General features: G+C 37.2%; 1 protein-coding gene across 8 annotated transcripts in view; it reads left to right on the forward strand.

Moving 5' to 3' along the window:
* PTPRR (protein tyrosine phosphatase receptor type R) overlaps positions 1 to 16060 on the forward strand; it is a 259427-nt gene that overhangs the window by 135557 nt on the left and 107810 nt on the right. For 7 of the 8 annotated variants that reach the window (XM_073789229.1, XM_073789233.1, XM_073789232.1 and 4 more), the window contains 2 exons: positions 6533 to 6646; positions 9636 to 9791. In XM_073789229.1, coding sequence (XP_073645330.1) covers positions 6533 to 6646; positions 9636 to 9791 — 270 coding nt within the window. Of the gene's footprint in view, positions 1 to 1269; positions 1274 to 6532; positions 6647 to 9635; positions 9792 to 16060 lie in introns of those variants that run through there. The other variant, XM_073789235.1, reaches the window with a different exon arrangement.

Below are 16060 nucleotides of genomic sequence, written 5' to 3' on the forward strand. Positions count from 1 at the left end.
TTTGGGGAAAATAGATTTTAAAATGGATAGACAAGATCATGAAACTATAAACGAAAGTCTTGTGTCACTTCCTGTCTGAAACAGTTAAAAGAGGGCATCACAAAGAGTACACTGGCACAACTCAGAAGATAAATGAAGGTAATAATAAAACACACATTATAGAATCAAAATCACATTAGAAACAAAAGAATTAGATCAGAGTCTGCTGAAAACATACAAGGATATAGAGCAGACCTGAGAAAATTTCAGTTGAATAAAGATATACAAGTGGTAAGAGACAATAAGTACATAATGTGGCTAAAGAGAAAGAATATAAAATTGCATAATGTGTCCTTAAAGACGAACCAAAAAATATTTAGGAGAAAAATCATTCAAATATATAATAGGAGAAAATACTTCTGAAATAAGGAATCTGGTATATGTAGACTTCAAGAGCATACTATATTGCAGAAACTATCAAACCAAGGCAATATCCTGGTGAAGTTTTTTAACTTTAAAGATTCTTGTGAGATTGCAGGCAGAAAAAGCAAGTTATCCAAAAGACAGGCTAGCCTCAGGCCAGGGTATTCTTTGTAGCAATTTTCAAAGCCAGAAGGCATTGGAATAATAGCAGCAGAGTTCAAAGACAAAAAATAAAGATTGAATCAAGAATTTAATATTCAGCCAAGTTGTCATTTATTGTCGTTTATTGTTAAAGCCACCATAAATACATTCTCAAGTGCCTCAGGAAACATAGCACTCACGAACCCTGCTTGAAAGAAGCTTTTTTGATAACGACATCCAGCTAAATAAGGGATACATCAAAATAAAGAATTCAGGAATGGTACACCCTTCTAAAAAAGAGCTGATCGTGATCATGACTATTTGGATATGTAACTAATGCTATAGAACTTTAAAACTTATAATTACAGAATGTATTCATCAGTGTAACTAATGCTAACCTGATCCTAATATTTTAGTGACTTAATGCAGTAGAAGTTTATTTTTAACTCATGTTACTGTTTAGTGAGGAGCGTTGGGCAGGGCCTCTGCTTCATGCAGTGATTCGGGTCCCAGGCATCTTCCTTTGTATGGGGCCACCATTTTATTATGGGCTTAGGGTCATCCTGGAACCATCCAGCTTGCAGACAGAGGGAAGAGAGGAGAGAATGGAGAAGACTACCTCAGACTGAAAGTATCACTTTACTTTCATTTACACTAATTGGTGAGCACTATTACATGGCTCCACCAAGATATAAACGGGCTAAGGTTCCAGGAGGAGACAGTCGGTTTGGTGAGTAGTCTCTGTTATAAAGAATATAATAATAAACACCATAAAATATAATAAGACAACAATAATAAGATAATTATAAAAACTGGAAAGTGATCATGAGAATTGGTGGGAAGAGATGTACATTTTCTCACTTTTCATAGCAGCAGTTAATAAGTACTTTCTGAAGTTTATATATCAAGAAATAAAGATTTAATATATATTATCATGCAATATTTAACATTATGATTATAGGCACCGGAAGAAAAAAAAATATAGAACAACCAAAAAAACACCAGACCACTTAGCAAAAGACAGAAAACTAAGGAGGTATAAAAACAAATTTTAAAAGATAGCATAACATAAAATAACAAAACACATTTAGATCTGTTAAAATAATAAAAGTCAATGGGATAAGCTAAACTATTAAAAGTAAGAAATTATTAGATGAGACTCAAAACATGATATTCAATAACAGTATATATTATGAATACAGAAATGCATCTCAGATATATTTCATATATTAAATATGTTAATATATCTGACTTATATATTAAGTGAAAAAAGCAACTTATGGAACAACATGTGTAGTTTAATCCTATTTGTATTTAATAATAATAAACATGTATAATAAATACATATTATTTTACATTCTATATGCATCAAAAATATTTGGAAGAATACACAAGAAATAGTATTGTTTGTTGTGGTTTGTTGTTTCTGAGGATTAGAATAAAAGGTTAGGAGAAGACAAGCATGCTTTCATTTTTCTACTATGTATCTTTCTGTACTTTATATTTTTTGTAATAAATATGAATTTTTTGTTATAAAAATTTAAACAGAAAATAAGTAAAGTCCAACATAGAACTGAAAGCTGCAAGCAAAGGAAGGGGAAGGAGAGGTCATGGAAATCTGACAGAATGGTGCTCGACCTGAGTCTCCAAAGAGAAGGAAGAAGGCTTAGCCAGTGATCCACATACGCACTGACCCAATACAAAAAGACATGGCATGTTTAAGACACCTTAGGTACAGCTGGAGTATAATGTACATGGTGGATAGGTTTGGGAGGTAAGACTGGAAGGACAGGACAATGGCAGTGAACCAAGGAGTTAGGACCATTCATTAAAAAATGAGATTTCCTCAAAGTATTTTAAGCAGAATAGTGACTTAATTGAGCCAGAATGTTGCACAGGTCCATATGAGGAATGAATTAGAGACCATAGAAGATTGGCAACCCATGAAGATTCTATTCAAATAGTCCAGATAGCCATGATAGTGGCCTGAACGAAGATGGTGGAAATACAGATGAAGAGAAGATGGATTCAACATTCAAGAGATTTTTAGAGGGTAGAATAGACAGAACTTGATAATTAATTGGATGTTATGATGGTAGGGTGAAAGATAAGGTAAAAGAGTGAGTCAACATGATTTCAAAATATGGTACTTCATCACATTATATTAAATATAGAATTAGAAGTAAATTTGATTGTGGATGAGGAGAGGGGAAAAAGATAAGTTCAGTTTGGGTAATACCGAGTTTGAGGCATAAGTGGAACATTCAGGTGGAGGGAAACAGATGTAGGACTCTGAGAAAGGTGGGAACGTGAAATATGGAAATAAAAATCATTAGTATGTAAGTAATAGTAGAGGACAACACAGAGAGTTATAAGAAGGGATTGGGTGATGGTGTAAAATGCCTCCAATAGGTCAGGGCTTTCTTCTTTGTTCAGAGACAGAGAAATTTTTGCTTTTATTCCTGGGGATCACTTGACAATCCAACTGCTGGCCATAAAGGGGAGACTCCTTGCCAAGAATAACGTTAGAGATCCCGAGTAGCAATGAGCACACGTTAAAGTTAGAAGGAGATGAGTGGATCCCTCCTGACTGGCTTGGTCCTGAAGGAAGCTGGGTTTGTTTGTTGCTGTGGGGAATCGAGACTGGACTTCTTTGAGGGACTTTGAGGACATCTTTTTGGCCTTCCTCTCCCTAATGGGGCCACTGGGTGTGATCTTGACTCTTACTGGGGGTGATCAGACGACAGACCAGGCTACCTTATAGCATCAAGAGGTAACTAACATTTGAAACCTGACCCCCTCTCCGGCAAAAATAATTCAACTGTCCTTTAAATATAAATAGCTAAAAGCCAATCACATACTTAAAGTTTAAACATAATGCTGGTGCCTAAATTCAAGTACTACATTTTAATCATTTTCCTCAAGCTGATTTATATCTAAGGCTCATAGGCTTCAGCTACTTTAGTGGACTGTCTGGTGACCAAAGAAAGAAAGTCATATTACACAGTGGTATTTCCTTTGTGGGAGGAAGCAGAAGTGGGTGAGGGGACATGGGCCCCAGATAAAAGGAACTGACTCAGGAATCTCTTTACAAGGCAGAGGTCCAATAAATTTAAATACAGATGGAGTCTGAAATCTTTGAATTTTCATTATGTTTATTTTTTCTGTGTGTTTATATATTTGTAATATCAATACAAATACTCATTTGTTTTTGGATAGTAACTCTATTTGCATTATTCATTACTGTGAAGTGGCTTAGCATTTACCTTTGGAAAGAGCATTATAATCCCTTTTAAAGTTAAAAATTTCAGTCATTTGTATGTTAAATAATAGAAATGACCAAATGGGTTTAGAATAAGACTAAAATATATCTTGTACTGTTATATGGTAACTTTGAAGTTGTGACACTGTCATTGCCATGGAAATTTATATTCTATCATAGTTGTTATGATCTCATCTAATAGGATGAGAAGAAGCTATGTATTTCTAGCATCTATCCAGGAGGAAGGTGGTAACATATATCCTCTTATTATAGGAAGTCATATTTATTTTATTTTCTCTGAAGTAAAATTCTCGTTTTGTCTAGGATCCTTTCTTTTTCTCAAATTGTGATCATACCTAGTGTCTGTCATGTATTAGGCCCTCAAATATGTATTTTTTTGTTTGTACTGTATTTTAGCATCACTATTTTATGGTGAATAGTTAGAAATACATGTATGTGCTCTGGAATCAATCCAGCTTTTCACAGGCAAGCAGAGAACTGAGGCAAATTATTCAAATGTTTGATGCAATGAACCAGATGATTGCAGTTTTAAACTAATTATTTCAACTCACTTCTTCATTTTAGTTAGGGAGTCTAAATTTCTGTTTTAAATGCACTGTTCTACCTTCTTGGAAAGTTGCCATTTTGAGTGATTTTAAATCTTGAGTTCCCATTTCACTTCCATACACCATTTCGATCTAAGGAAGTTAGACTTTAATACTGTTTCCACAGTTACAAGCTTCGTTAATCATGGCCCTGGGAACTGAATTCTCAAGTGTGTGCACAACCCCCTTGACTCTCAGTTCCCAGCATAGACCATTGGCTCCAAATCCTGCCCGTGGGAATCAAGGGCTGTGCTTGCCCTGCTCACCCTGCCTGACAAACACTGCTGGTGAGCCAGAAGTCAGTGGTTCCTCAGCAGTGTTTGCAGAAACCAAGGAACCCATCTCTGCAAAGAAACTCCAATCTCTTGGCAATTTCCACAGCCTTACGGAGCTGAAAGTAAGCTGCTGCATAAAAGGAAACCTCTGTTTCTCGGAGCCACCAGGTGGATTTAGTTTTTCTAATCTCTTGGATTTTCCATAAAGCATGTTTCCATAAAACATAAGTCATGCTTAAAAGTATAATGTTTTTCTCATTCCTGCATTTCCATATCCTACTCATCCTTCAGGATTGAGCTCAAGTCTTACTTTCTGCATGAAAATGTGTTTTTATATATTGGAAACATTTTTAGACTAGATAAAAGTACAGAGGATTATATAGCAAACAATTGTGAACCATTAGATGACTTTTAGTTAATAAAAAAATTATTATGGATGGTGTTAATGTCACTTTTCTACCTATTCCCAGCGTAATTCTCCTCTTCCCCTCCCAGGAGCAAGTTGTACCTTATAGTTGGGGTGTTGGGTAGAATTTTCAATAGTTCTTCCCTTTTGTGGATCTCAATTTTTTGCCAGGAGTCCAGTTCCAGCTGCCTAACGTGACCAAGCTCTATGGCCCCTGCCCCTATGCAAGTATTAAAAGATCCTAATGTACAGCAGCAGTCTAGAGCTTTAGCTGGGTCTGCCATTTTGACTGGGAACCATTATATCTCTTTTGACCTCCTCAACTCCCTCTGATTCCTGTAGCAATAAGTATTTGGTCCAGTTTCCAATCACTTATTTTGTACCAACTTTATAGAGGATTTATTATTTCTTAACAAAACTATAAATTATGGGAACAGTATTATTCTTCTACAGCAAACTGGGAGAAGGTCCTCTGAGAGTTCTTACACTATAGTAGGTTACACTTGTAAGCCAATCTCTTTATCACAGAAGTGTGTACATAGAAGTGTGCCTCACTTTATAGAACAAATGATATTGCAGACATCCAACAGTTACTGATAACCTACTATGGTCAAGTTAGCAAATTAAGCATTATAAAATAAGAAATGCATATAAAGGTTTGGTTTCCCCACCTTGTAAAGTATCTGTTTCAAGTGATTATGGTGCATTTTTGGAAATACATAGTTAACCAGTTTATGTTGTAAATGTAATCATAGCACCCGTGGCTTAAATTAAGGATGTAGTGTTAATTGCATAACTTGATTTATATTTTAGGAATTTAAAAATATTTACTTGTCCTTTTCCAAAACAACCTGAAAATTAAGAGTGTTTGTCCAAGCGATGGAATAAGAATTGTTTACCTTAGATTTAATCATCACTTCCATTGACTTCTTTACCAGAGTTTGAAAATGCATTATTGCAGCTCATTCTTTTGCCTTGCACTGGCAGCAAATCACTATATAGAGAAACTGCCAAGTCTGGTGTTACGGAACTTACACAGCATCTTCCTCTCTGTGGCTGTGTGTGAACACAAATTAAAGATGTCCTCTGGCTTGGATTACTGAAATATACTTGGCTGCATATTACATTCTGTCATCTGGACTTAAAGCAAAATAAACCAACACACATTTCAGTGAAATTCTTTATGAATTGATCATTCATATGATTCTTGATTATAACTAGACAAATTGCATTATTATACAATATACCATCTTCTTAAGTAAGACCATTTAAAATTTCACATAAAATGTCCCTATCATTTTTTTATCTCCATTAAAAATGCAGTAAAGCACGATGAGTGTGAATTTCTCAAAGTCAAAGGAATTGTTGTGGTCAGTCATCCGTCAGGAACTGAATGTCCAAAATCAAAGATTGACTATAATTTGAATTTTTTATTTTCCAGACACTGCAAGTGGATGTAAATAGGCTGAACATAACCTTGCTTCGGATATTCCGCCAAGGAGTGGCCGCAGCTTTAGGACTCTTGCCCCAGCAAGTGCACATCAATCGCCTCATTGTAAGATGCCAACATTTCGCATTCCCAGATGACAAGCTTTGATCTTTATTGCAGGACTCAAGAATAATGAACAATAGTTAAGAACACCCATGCTATAGTTTTATGGTCCATGAGCCAAATCTGGCATGACACCTGTTTTTGTAAAGAAAGTTTTATTGTAACAGACCACACCTATCTGTTTACATATTGTCTAAGGCTTCTTTCACACTACAATGGCAGAGTTGAGTAATTGCAACAGATTGTCTGTCTAAATTAAAAGCTAAAATATTTGCTGTCTGGCCCATTACAGAAAAAGTTTGTCAACCTTCTCGTAGTTCAAGACTAGCTATCCTGGTAGGTATGAATAGAAGGGCCCAAAATACTTGTGTCACCAACCGGATACTACTCCCAAAATATTCTCCCTAAGATGGAAACCTTCTGTATCAGGTAAGGCACTGTCTCCAGACAGCATCTATTAAAATCCCTTCAAGTATATCAGGATGAGGGACTTCCCTGATGGCGCAGTGGTTAAGAATCTGCCTGCCAATACAGGGGACACGGGCTCAATCCCTTGTCCAGGAAGATCCCCACATGCCGCGGAGCAACTAAGCCCGTGCGCCACAACTACTGAAGCCCGCGTGCCTAGAGCCCGTGTTCCGCAACAAGAGAAGCCACCGCAATGAGAAGCCCGCACACCACAACGAAGAGTAGCCCCCGCTCGCCGCCAACTAGAGAAAGCCCACGCAGCAACGAAGACCCTACGCAGCCAAAAATAAATAAATAAATAACTTAAAAAATATATATATATCAGGATGAAGGATAGTGAACACATAGGCAGAGGATTTTGAATAAAGAAGAACCATGCTTAAGGACAGCAGTCCAAGTACAATGCAAGAATAGCCTTGAAAAAGTCGAGAGAAAACTTGGATGAGTATGAGGTGGGGATGAAGGAAGCCCAAAGGACCTTTCGTATAAGGCTCACTTTAGACCGATCTATCACCCACATCCTTTCTTTCCCCCTTCTCCTCAGTATTTAGGGACCTTGATATCATTCAACTACATGTTCCCATCTGCACTTGAAGGTGGGTGTGAGCAAAGAAAAGCAAATTCAAATCTTAACGACTTTCTCTTTGTAAAAAGCTAATTATCCGAGGTTCCTGTGAAAAAGGACTTTAGAATCATTTTAACAGTTTTAAAATTGTTCTTAATCTCCCCTGCATTAGAAACTTAAGCAAGGACTTCTTGTTCTCCTTGCCTTAAATCCTTACGCTCCTGCTTGAGTTCAGTTTTATACTGCATCAACACCTGCATTTCCCACTATGGAGAAGAATTTGCTTTTATTTTGGTTTAGAATTTTTGTTTCTTTTCACTTTTTTTCTGTGTGGAGGGTGAATTGTTTTCGTCCCCATAACAACTTTTGTTCTGTGAGTCAACTATTTTCTGGGACTAAATAAGCTTTAAAAAAAAACAAAGTTTTTAACTCAATAGCATAGAAGAAATACAGCATTTCCCATTATCATGAAAGAGTGAAATAGGTTATTTATATCCACAGTGTACCTTGCTCAAGTGAGAAGTGAGGTATTATAGATGTCTTAGATCTAGATCTAGATTTTATATATATACTCAGATATCTTAGATATACTTTTACATATATAGATTTAAAGAGCATAATAGCTCTTTGAAAGGATAAAAGAGGGATTTGCCACACCCAGAGAGGGATATGCATATCCTCAGAGAATGTTAATAGCATTTATGCATGTCTATTTCTAAGAGTAGTTCTTATAATAGTTTAAGTTATGATGATACCTGAGGCAGCAGAGTACGGTGATTAAGAGCATGTGCTTTGGAGACAGACACAGAATTCTACTCCATTTCCAACTTGGCCGTGTCCCAGCTCTATGACCTAAGGCAAGCTACTTAATGTTCCTTCATTTACAAAATGAAATAACTTAATACCTCTGTCCTGGAGATAACAGATTTAAGGCACATGGGAGCATGACAAGCCCAAAACAAGTGCTCTCTTCCTACTATTGTTGTTATTAGGTCATAAACTATTTAAATTATTATAAACATGTTTCACATCAGTATTATGCAATATTTAGTCATTGTCTGTTGTTCACTGCAAACACGGGAACATTTTTCCTGGATGACTAGTAGTACTCCATTTTATACGTGGCTGAACTTCTGATAAATTGCATTAAAAGAAAACTTTCTAAAAAAAAAAAAGAGAGAAAATTTTCTAGCAGGAGAGAACTCCATGTATCAAAAAGAAAAGACTAACAACAATTTTCTTTTATAAGTGCTTTGTATAAGTTGTCAAAGAGAATCTATCAAAGGCAGTGTCATTTTTGTGTAGTGTTTGTTTTTTATGGGTATGTGGCATATCAGCCATTTAAGGTAAGAAATCCTCTCTCTCTGTTTCAGGTAATGAGGTCATACTAATAGGAAAGTAACATGATATCATTGCATAACATTGTTTCTACCAAACAATAGATCTTAAAAGTGTGACTTATTTAAGGTGAAGAACAGGATCAGAGAAGCAACTTCAAAGACAGCATCACCTTCCTTAGTCCAGCCTTCACATTAATACAAGTTATAAAAAATATATATATGGGGTGGTGATGTCTAATAATTGTACTGTTACATCAGGTTTTACTTAATTCATTTAATTGATTTTAAAAGGCTTCTTTAAACACAATTACTCAGGAACCATCTGAACAATATATCTCAAAAATTACAATACCGAATGGAAAATAAACCAGCATCGAATGAAATATAAAATTACAAAGCTAGAGGTGTCAACTAATTGAAAGAAGGCCATTTGAAGATTTCGGGCTTTGGGCTGCTAATATTAAGTGTACCAGGCATACCTAATAAAGGTGATCTCCAAGATGTCTTTTAGGATCCTAAAGCTCTGATTTTCTTTAATGTTTCTAGAAGGAAGTCAAAAATATTTCCCAAAGTTGTTTAAAATGTCTATTAACATATACAAATGATCTGCTTTTACTAGGGAAAGAAGAACAGTGTTGAACTATTTGTGTCTCCCATAAACGGGAAAGCAGGAATTTCTGATGCTCTGCCGTCTGAGGAAGTGCTGCGTTCACTTAATATCAATGTTTTGCATCAAAGTTTATCCCAGTTTGGAATTACAGAAGTCTCCCCCGAGGTAGGCTGTTTCATGGAATATTTCATTTAAAAATTTGCACGGTTAGCATGACATGACCAAATTCTAGGAGGCTTTGAGATGAAAGCTGTTTATCGTGTGTTATTTGATAATATAAAAATCTCCCTAAGGGTCAAAATTCTCTGATTTCACATTGCGTATGTTTCTTCCTTAAGGAAGTTCATTTTCATGTCAAAGTTCCCTTTTTGACACTTTCTTCTCCAATCTTTATGGCCTTATAATTTATTTTGACTTATCCAACAAATTGTCCAGAAGAAAAGCCACTTAGGTATATTTGTCAATTGATTACTTTTACTGAATTTTACTGAATTTTGGGTGTCCCCAAAAACACCCTCAAATCTTTCCTCCTCAACGGGTTTACTCCTCATTGCCTTCATTGTCAAAATGGTCCCTTTTTTCCACTACCTTGGGATTAATTTGAAATGTGATTTTTCTTTTGCTGAGGAACCCAGTCTTAAGAACTATGACTATCTCCTTCATAGTGCTTTCTAAATTCGGCACTTTTCAGATTTCCCCCACCACTCCAATACTCTCATTCCTGAATAAATCCAGTCTCTTTTTTACTTCACCTACTCCATCCCACTCCAAACTTGCTAGAATGAACATCATCCCAAACATATGTAATTAAATTCACAGAATCAAAGCATTAGACCTTGAGGGAACACATGCGAACATTTTAAAGATACAGAAAGTAAGGCCCGTAGAAATTAAGTGATTTCATCAAGGTGACAAAGCAAATGAGGTAGAAAGCAATATTTAAAATCTAGATACCTTATTCCTAGTCTATTTCCCTTTGCAGTAAAGCACACTGCCTCTCATTATAGCAAATGCCACAGGTATGGTATAAAAAGCTTTGGTACAAGATTGAGCTTGGATCCCAAAGCCAGCACTTAAAATGCGTGTGACCTTGGGTGATTTAATCTCTGTGAGATTAAGTCTGTCTTTACATAGTATCAACCTCTCTGAGCCTCAGTTTCTTCATATCCTAAATGAGTATAGAAAAAGAAAGGAAGGAAGGAAGGAAAAAAGTAAGGGAGGGATGGAGGGAGGGAGGAAGAAAGGAAGGAAGGAAGGAAAAAAAGAAGGAAGGGAGAAAGGAGAAGAAAAGGAAAGGAAAGGAAAAATAGGTAGAGTCCTTATCTTATAAACTTGAAATATGAATAAAATTTTTAAATTTAAAAAAAATACATGGAGGGCTTCCCTGGTGGCGCAGTGGTTGGGAGTCCGCCTGCCGATGCAGGGGACACGGGTTCGTGCCCCGGTCTGGGAAGATCCCACATGCCGCGGAGCGGCTGGGCCCGTGAGCCATGGCCGCTGAGCCTGCGCGTCCGGAGCCTGTGCTCTGCAACGGAAGAGGCCACAACAGCGAGAGGCCCGCGTACCACAAAAAAAAAAAAAAAAAAAGGAAAAAAAAACATGGAAATCTTCACAAAGAGTAGGCACTGAACAACTGTAATTTGACTGCAGAATGAAAATGTATTTCATCATTGAACCACGACTGTAATAACAACCTCCAACTGGTCTTCCTGCATTTAGTGTTGCTTCCCTCCTTGCTGTCTCTGCTGCCAACCCCAGCTCACACACGCACGTGCACATGCACACATCCACACATGCACACGGTGTTTTCTTTCTTGCCACCAGAGTAACTTTTCTAAAAGCAAATCTGGCCATGCCCTCCTAATGTCATGACTCTTCTTTGGCTTCCTAAATCCTGTAAAATCAAGTCTGGATTTCTTAATGTGGTATATGGTTCTTTGTGTGCTGAGTTTATCATTGTTGAACAACACTCTCTTAGTTTATGCTTCAGCCATTCCAAACTTAATAGGCACCAGGACACCCCACACCATTTCTTCCCTCCAAGCCTGTGTGTATGTTGGTCCATCTGTGCACCTTTCATGTTTCAAGATCAGTCTACTGTATAGTGAAGCCTTCCCTTGTACCTCCACAGATGTGGGTGCTGTCTTTGTGTTCTCATTGAGCTTAGTACAAAAACCCCATACCCCACATTGGCCTTCATGTCCATCTCTGCACCGTCGTTCCTTGAGAGCATTTCATTTCATTTCATCTGTGTCTTCAGTGCCTTCATTCAGGGCCTGGCATACAGTAGGCGTACAAATAGCCAAGTGCTGGGTTAGGTGGTGTCCAAAGTCAGAAAAATAAATGAATAAGCAAACACACACACAAATAAAATAAGATTTTTGCTTTCAATGTGTTCTAATAAGGCAACAAGAGACAAGCAGATAAGGAAAATACAGGGCTATGATAACATAACCGCACTGTGCCATGGGAGTTTTGAGAAAGAGGAGGTCCCTTCATGCTTCAGAGAGACCAGGAGAAAGGTCAACATGAGCTTAAACACCCAGACCCCTCCCCAGCCCTCCCTGCATGTGACTCTGAAGGGGCTCCCTTTTGTACATCAAACCAAACTCCATGCCCATAGTTCAAGCCCCTCACAGACTGACTTCCACACATCTTGCTCTGGACAATTCTTCTTTAAAATTTTAAAAGACCATTAGATTAATTTATTCTGCTTCCCATAAGCTTTCAGTGAATAAAATAAGCATTTCGCCCTGTTGCTTTATTCTGAGTTTAAATGCCATTCTGAAGGCTTTAGGAGTATGGCAGCTTAGTGAGTCAGCCAGCTTTGCAGACCAAGAGAAGCTCACCATACCAAAAACTTAATTCAACTCAAGTATTTGGGGGTCCTCCAACACACCTCAGACTGGTGAAGGCAAGGAGCTTAGCCTGAATGCCTGTCACAGAACGATTAGCCCTCAATAGACCATAGGTCTGTATTGCGTTTGAATAATGAAAGTGTATTTGATGATCAAAATATGATATTTTCTTATAAAATTCTGGGAATCTAAACATCTAGGCAATCTAGAATCTAGAAACTATTATATTACAGGAGACTGGGAAGTATTTTAATTGGATATAAGGAGCATTTCATCAGGGACTGGTGTGTTGTTTGAGCGTTTTGTTCTGGCACTTGTAGAATGGGCCCAGCGGTACCCTCTGATCGGAAGCTCTAACTGCAGACAGGAGAGAGCCGTCTGCAGTGTGCACAGGCCCTCAGAGGGAGCTTCAGACACATATAGTCCCAGAGGCGCCGCAAAAGCATTTGTTGATAGTTGTTTAAGCTGATAGGTATTCTGTGAGTTTTCCCACTTCTTTATTCATCATTTGTGGTAAATGTGGAGTAACAGCTTATGCCTCAACCCATTCTTTCACATTTCTATCTCCAAATTATAGCTCTGTTATGGTAACATGTTTATTACCAGAACAAAAAAAGGAATATTGGTATTTTGGGTTTTCATCCTTTACATGGATTACAGAACAAGGTGAATGCTGTCTCAAAGCATCTCTTCCTACACTTTTATTAATTAGTTTTAGGGAAGGGTGTGTTTTTTGTTGTTGCCATTTCTTTATTTGCTTGATTTTATTTAAATCAGAAACGACTCTTGGGAAATAAAGACAATTACCAAATAGAGATTTCCTTTCGCTTATTCATCTATTTTTATTTCAAATTTAAGTTTCTTGAGGGACAAAGACATTATTTCTTTTATATATTTATATATGGTACCTAGAACATTGGAGGACCTCAAATATTATTTTATAATAAGATGCTCCTAAAAATTAAAAACCAGACTTCCTCTTGCCTAATAAGTTAAATCTCAGGGAAATAAAATTAAATGCATTGTTTTAGTTTCTATTTTTAGATGTTTTTACAAACTTAAATGTCTATTGAAGCAGTAATTTTGCAATGATAGTGAAAAAAAATGATTTAGGGTTTTGTTGTTGTTCAGTTGCAAATTACCACAGTTTCATAGGTCTTATGTTTCAAAGGAGGAAGTTACCTTCTTTAAATAACAGGACAATATACTGACTGATACTTTCATGGCATGTTTACAAAGAGAAAAAAATCATACCAAATAAATATAATCATAATCCACGAGTTTAGTGATTGTTCCTTTAAACATTAGCCAGCAGTCTAAAGAATTATATAGTCCTAGCCATACAGTGCCGAGGAGGAATGCAATCAATGTTAACATGGGTCAGATCTCTCAGACCGAATTGTTTACCTTGTGCATGATACAGTGGAAGTTTGGCATTTATCTAACAAAACCATATTGTTGTAGGATACAACTCACTTATCTGCCTAAATCAATTAATTAACCAGCTAATTTATAACATTTCCACTTTATTCTTATTCTTTGTGCTCCATCTCTCTAAAGAGATGTCGCTCTGAAAGTCTCTGTATCATCTCTCCCAGCATTTGGGGTCAGAATTGGTTTTAATAAAAAGAAAAGAAAAGAAAGCTCTAGTGTATCAAATTATTAAACAGGAGATAGAGAAGCCATTGCTATCGGTACCGGAAACTGCCCAAATTTTATACAATCAAACAAAACAAAACCCAGCAGCTTCTTTCACTGCCAAAAAGCTAAAGGGAAAGTGATATTGTTGTGACATAAGACGTTAAGATGATACAGCGCATTGGTTTGACCCAGCCATGGAGCCTCTGAATTATTGAACCTTCAGTCCCCTGTCAAAATGTAAAAGGAATGGGCTTCCTTGGTGGCGCAGTGGTTGAGAGTCCGCCTGCCGATGCAGGGGACACGGGTTTGTGCCCCGGTCCGGGAAGATCCCACATGCCGCGGAGCGGTTGGGCCCGTGAGCCATGGCCTCTGAGCCTGTGTGTCCAGAGCCTGTGCCCCACAACGGGAAAGGCCACAACAGTGAGAGGCCCGCGTACCGCAAAAAAAAAAAGAAAAAAAATGTGAAAGGCATCACATTAACCTTATACAAAGGTTAGATTGGAGATTCTTGTGAATTACAATCTTATGACTTGTGGGATCTTAACCACAAACTTTTCCATTTATTACCCTGCCCTTATCAAGGTTTTTAGATCTCTGTACAAATATAGTAGTGCTCAGCAGGGCTAGCATGACTCAGAAGGAAATCTATTTACCAAGAAAGTGCAGTGGCTAAGTTCTAGGAGTTCAAAACATGTGTCTTTCTAAGTGCTGGCGGGGGATGGAGGGGTGGGAGGTTAATTCCTCCATCATTACTGCTTTGGTTAAAAGAGAAAACAAAATAGATTTGTCTTAAGCAGAAAGGAACCTGTTGGTATTCCAGGAGGTGTGGAACTATAGTAGGAAAAACAAGAAAGGAACCACATCAGGTTAGGAACACAAAATCTCTTTCCACCCACCTAACCACTCCTTTTTTAATCCAAATTTTACATGAACTAACGCTCAGATCCTCACACTTAAATTTGACAAGTTTATGCTACCTACTTGAAGGCTTAAGTGGCTTGCTTTTATAGCAAGCAATAGATGCTATTTATTTGCCTGCAAAAAAACTCATTTCCATATTTATACTTGATTTCTACAAGAGTTTTCTCTTAGTTTCCAGCTATGTGTACAGAGACATAGGAATAAAATATGATCTGGCTAAGGTCAATGGGTAAAAGACACGTTGTCACTTGACCCCAAGATTTCCTTTTCAGGACATATTGGTTTCTACTCATTTCATCAAGCAAGTATTTTCAGATTCTCCATCAACTTACCATTTATGTATTTTAAAAACATGCATAAATCATTTCTTGCATCTATAAATGTGTCTGTGTCTTAAAGAAGGCAAGATATTACAGTGAGCATATCTATATTTTACAAGCAAAGGAAATGGAAACTCAACTACTTCAAGCAATAGAAGTCTTCCTCACATAGTTATTGTAACCACAATTGAACTCAGAGATCCTTTCCATTCTGTTTTGTTCAACTCCCCACCAAGACTCGCTTGAGTTTCAGGATAAAAGTTTTCATAAAATATTTTTCAAGGCAAATATTTCTTTTTATCTAGTTTACAAATGTGGAATGCATTTTATTGTTTTTAAGTCTTGAAAAATAATTAACAATGATTTCCAGGTTCAGACACCTACAAGTACAGGTTTTGCTGAAGGCTTTTTTTTTTTTTTCTTTTTGAGACAACTACTGTTTATTTCTCATGATGCTGTAGGTTGACTAGGATCAGCTGGGTGGTTCTTCTTTTCCACATAGTATAGGCTGAAGTCATCCCAGGGGTTACATTAAGCTGGGAATTCATCTGACGCTGGAATGCACAAGACGACCTCTCATTCTCCAGGGCCACTCTCCATGTGGCCTTTCATCATTCACTATCATGCTTCTCAAGGCTTTCTTAATCATAGAGACATCTCAACCAAAAGGGGAAAAAGCAGACTCCAACAAAAT

This window comes from Tursiops truncatus, chromosome 11 (genome assembly GCF_011762595.2).
Source record: "Tursiops truncatus isolate mTurTru1 chromosome 11, mTurTru1.mat.Y, whole genome shotgun sequence".
Taxonomy (NCBI): domain Eukaryota; kingdom Metazoa; phylum Chordata; class Mammalia; order Artiodactyla; family Delphinidae; genus Tursiops; species Tursiops truncatus.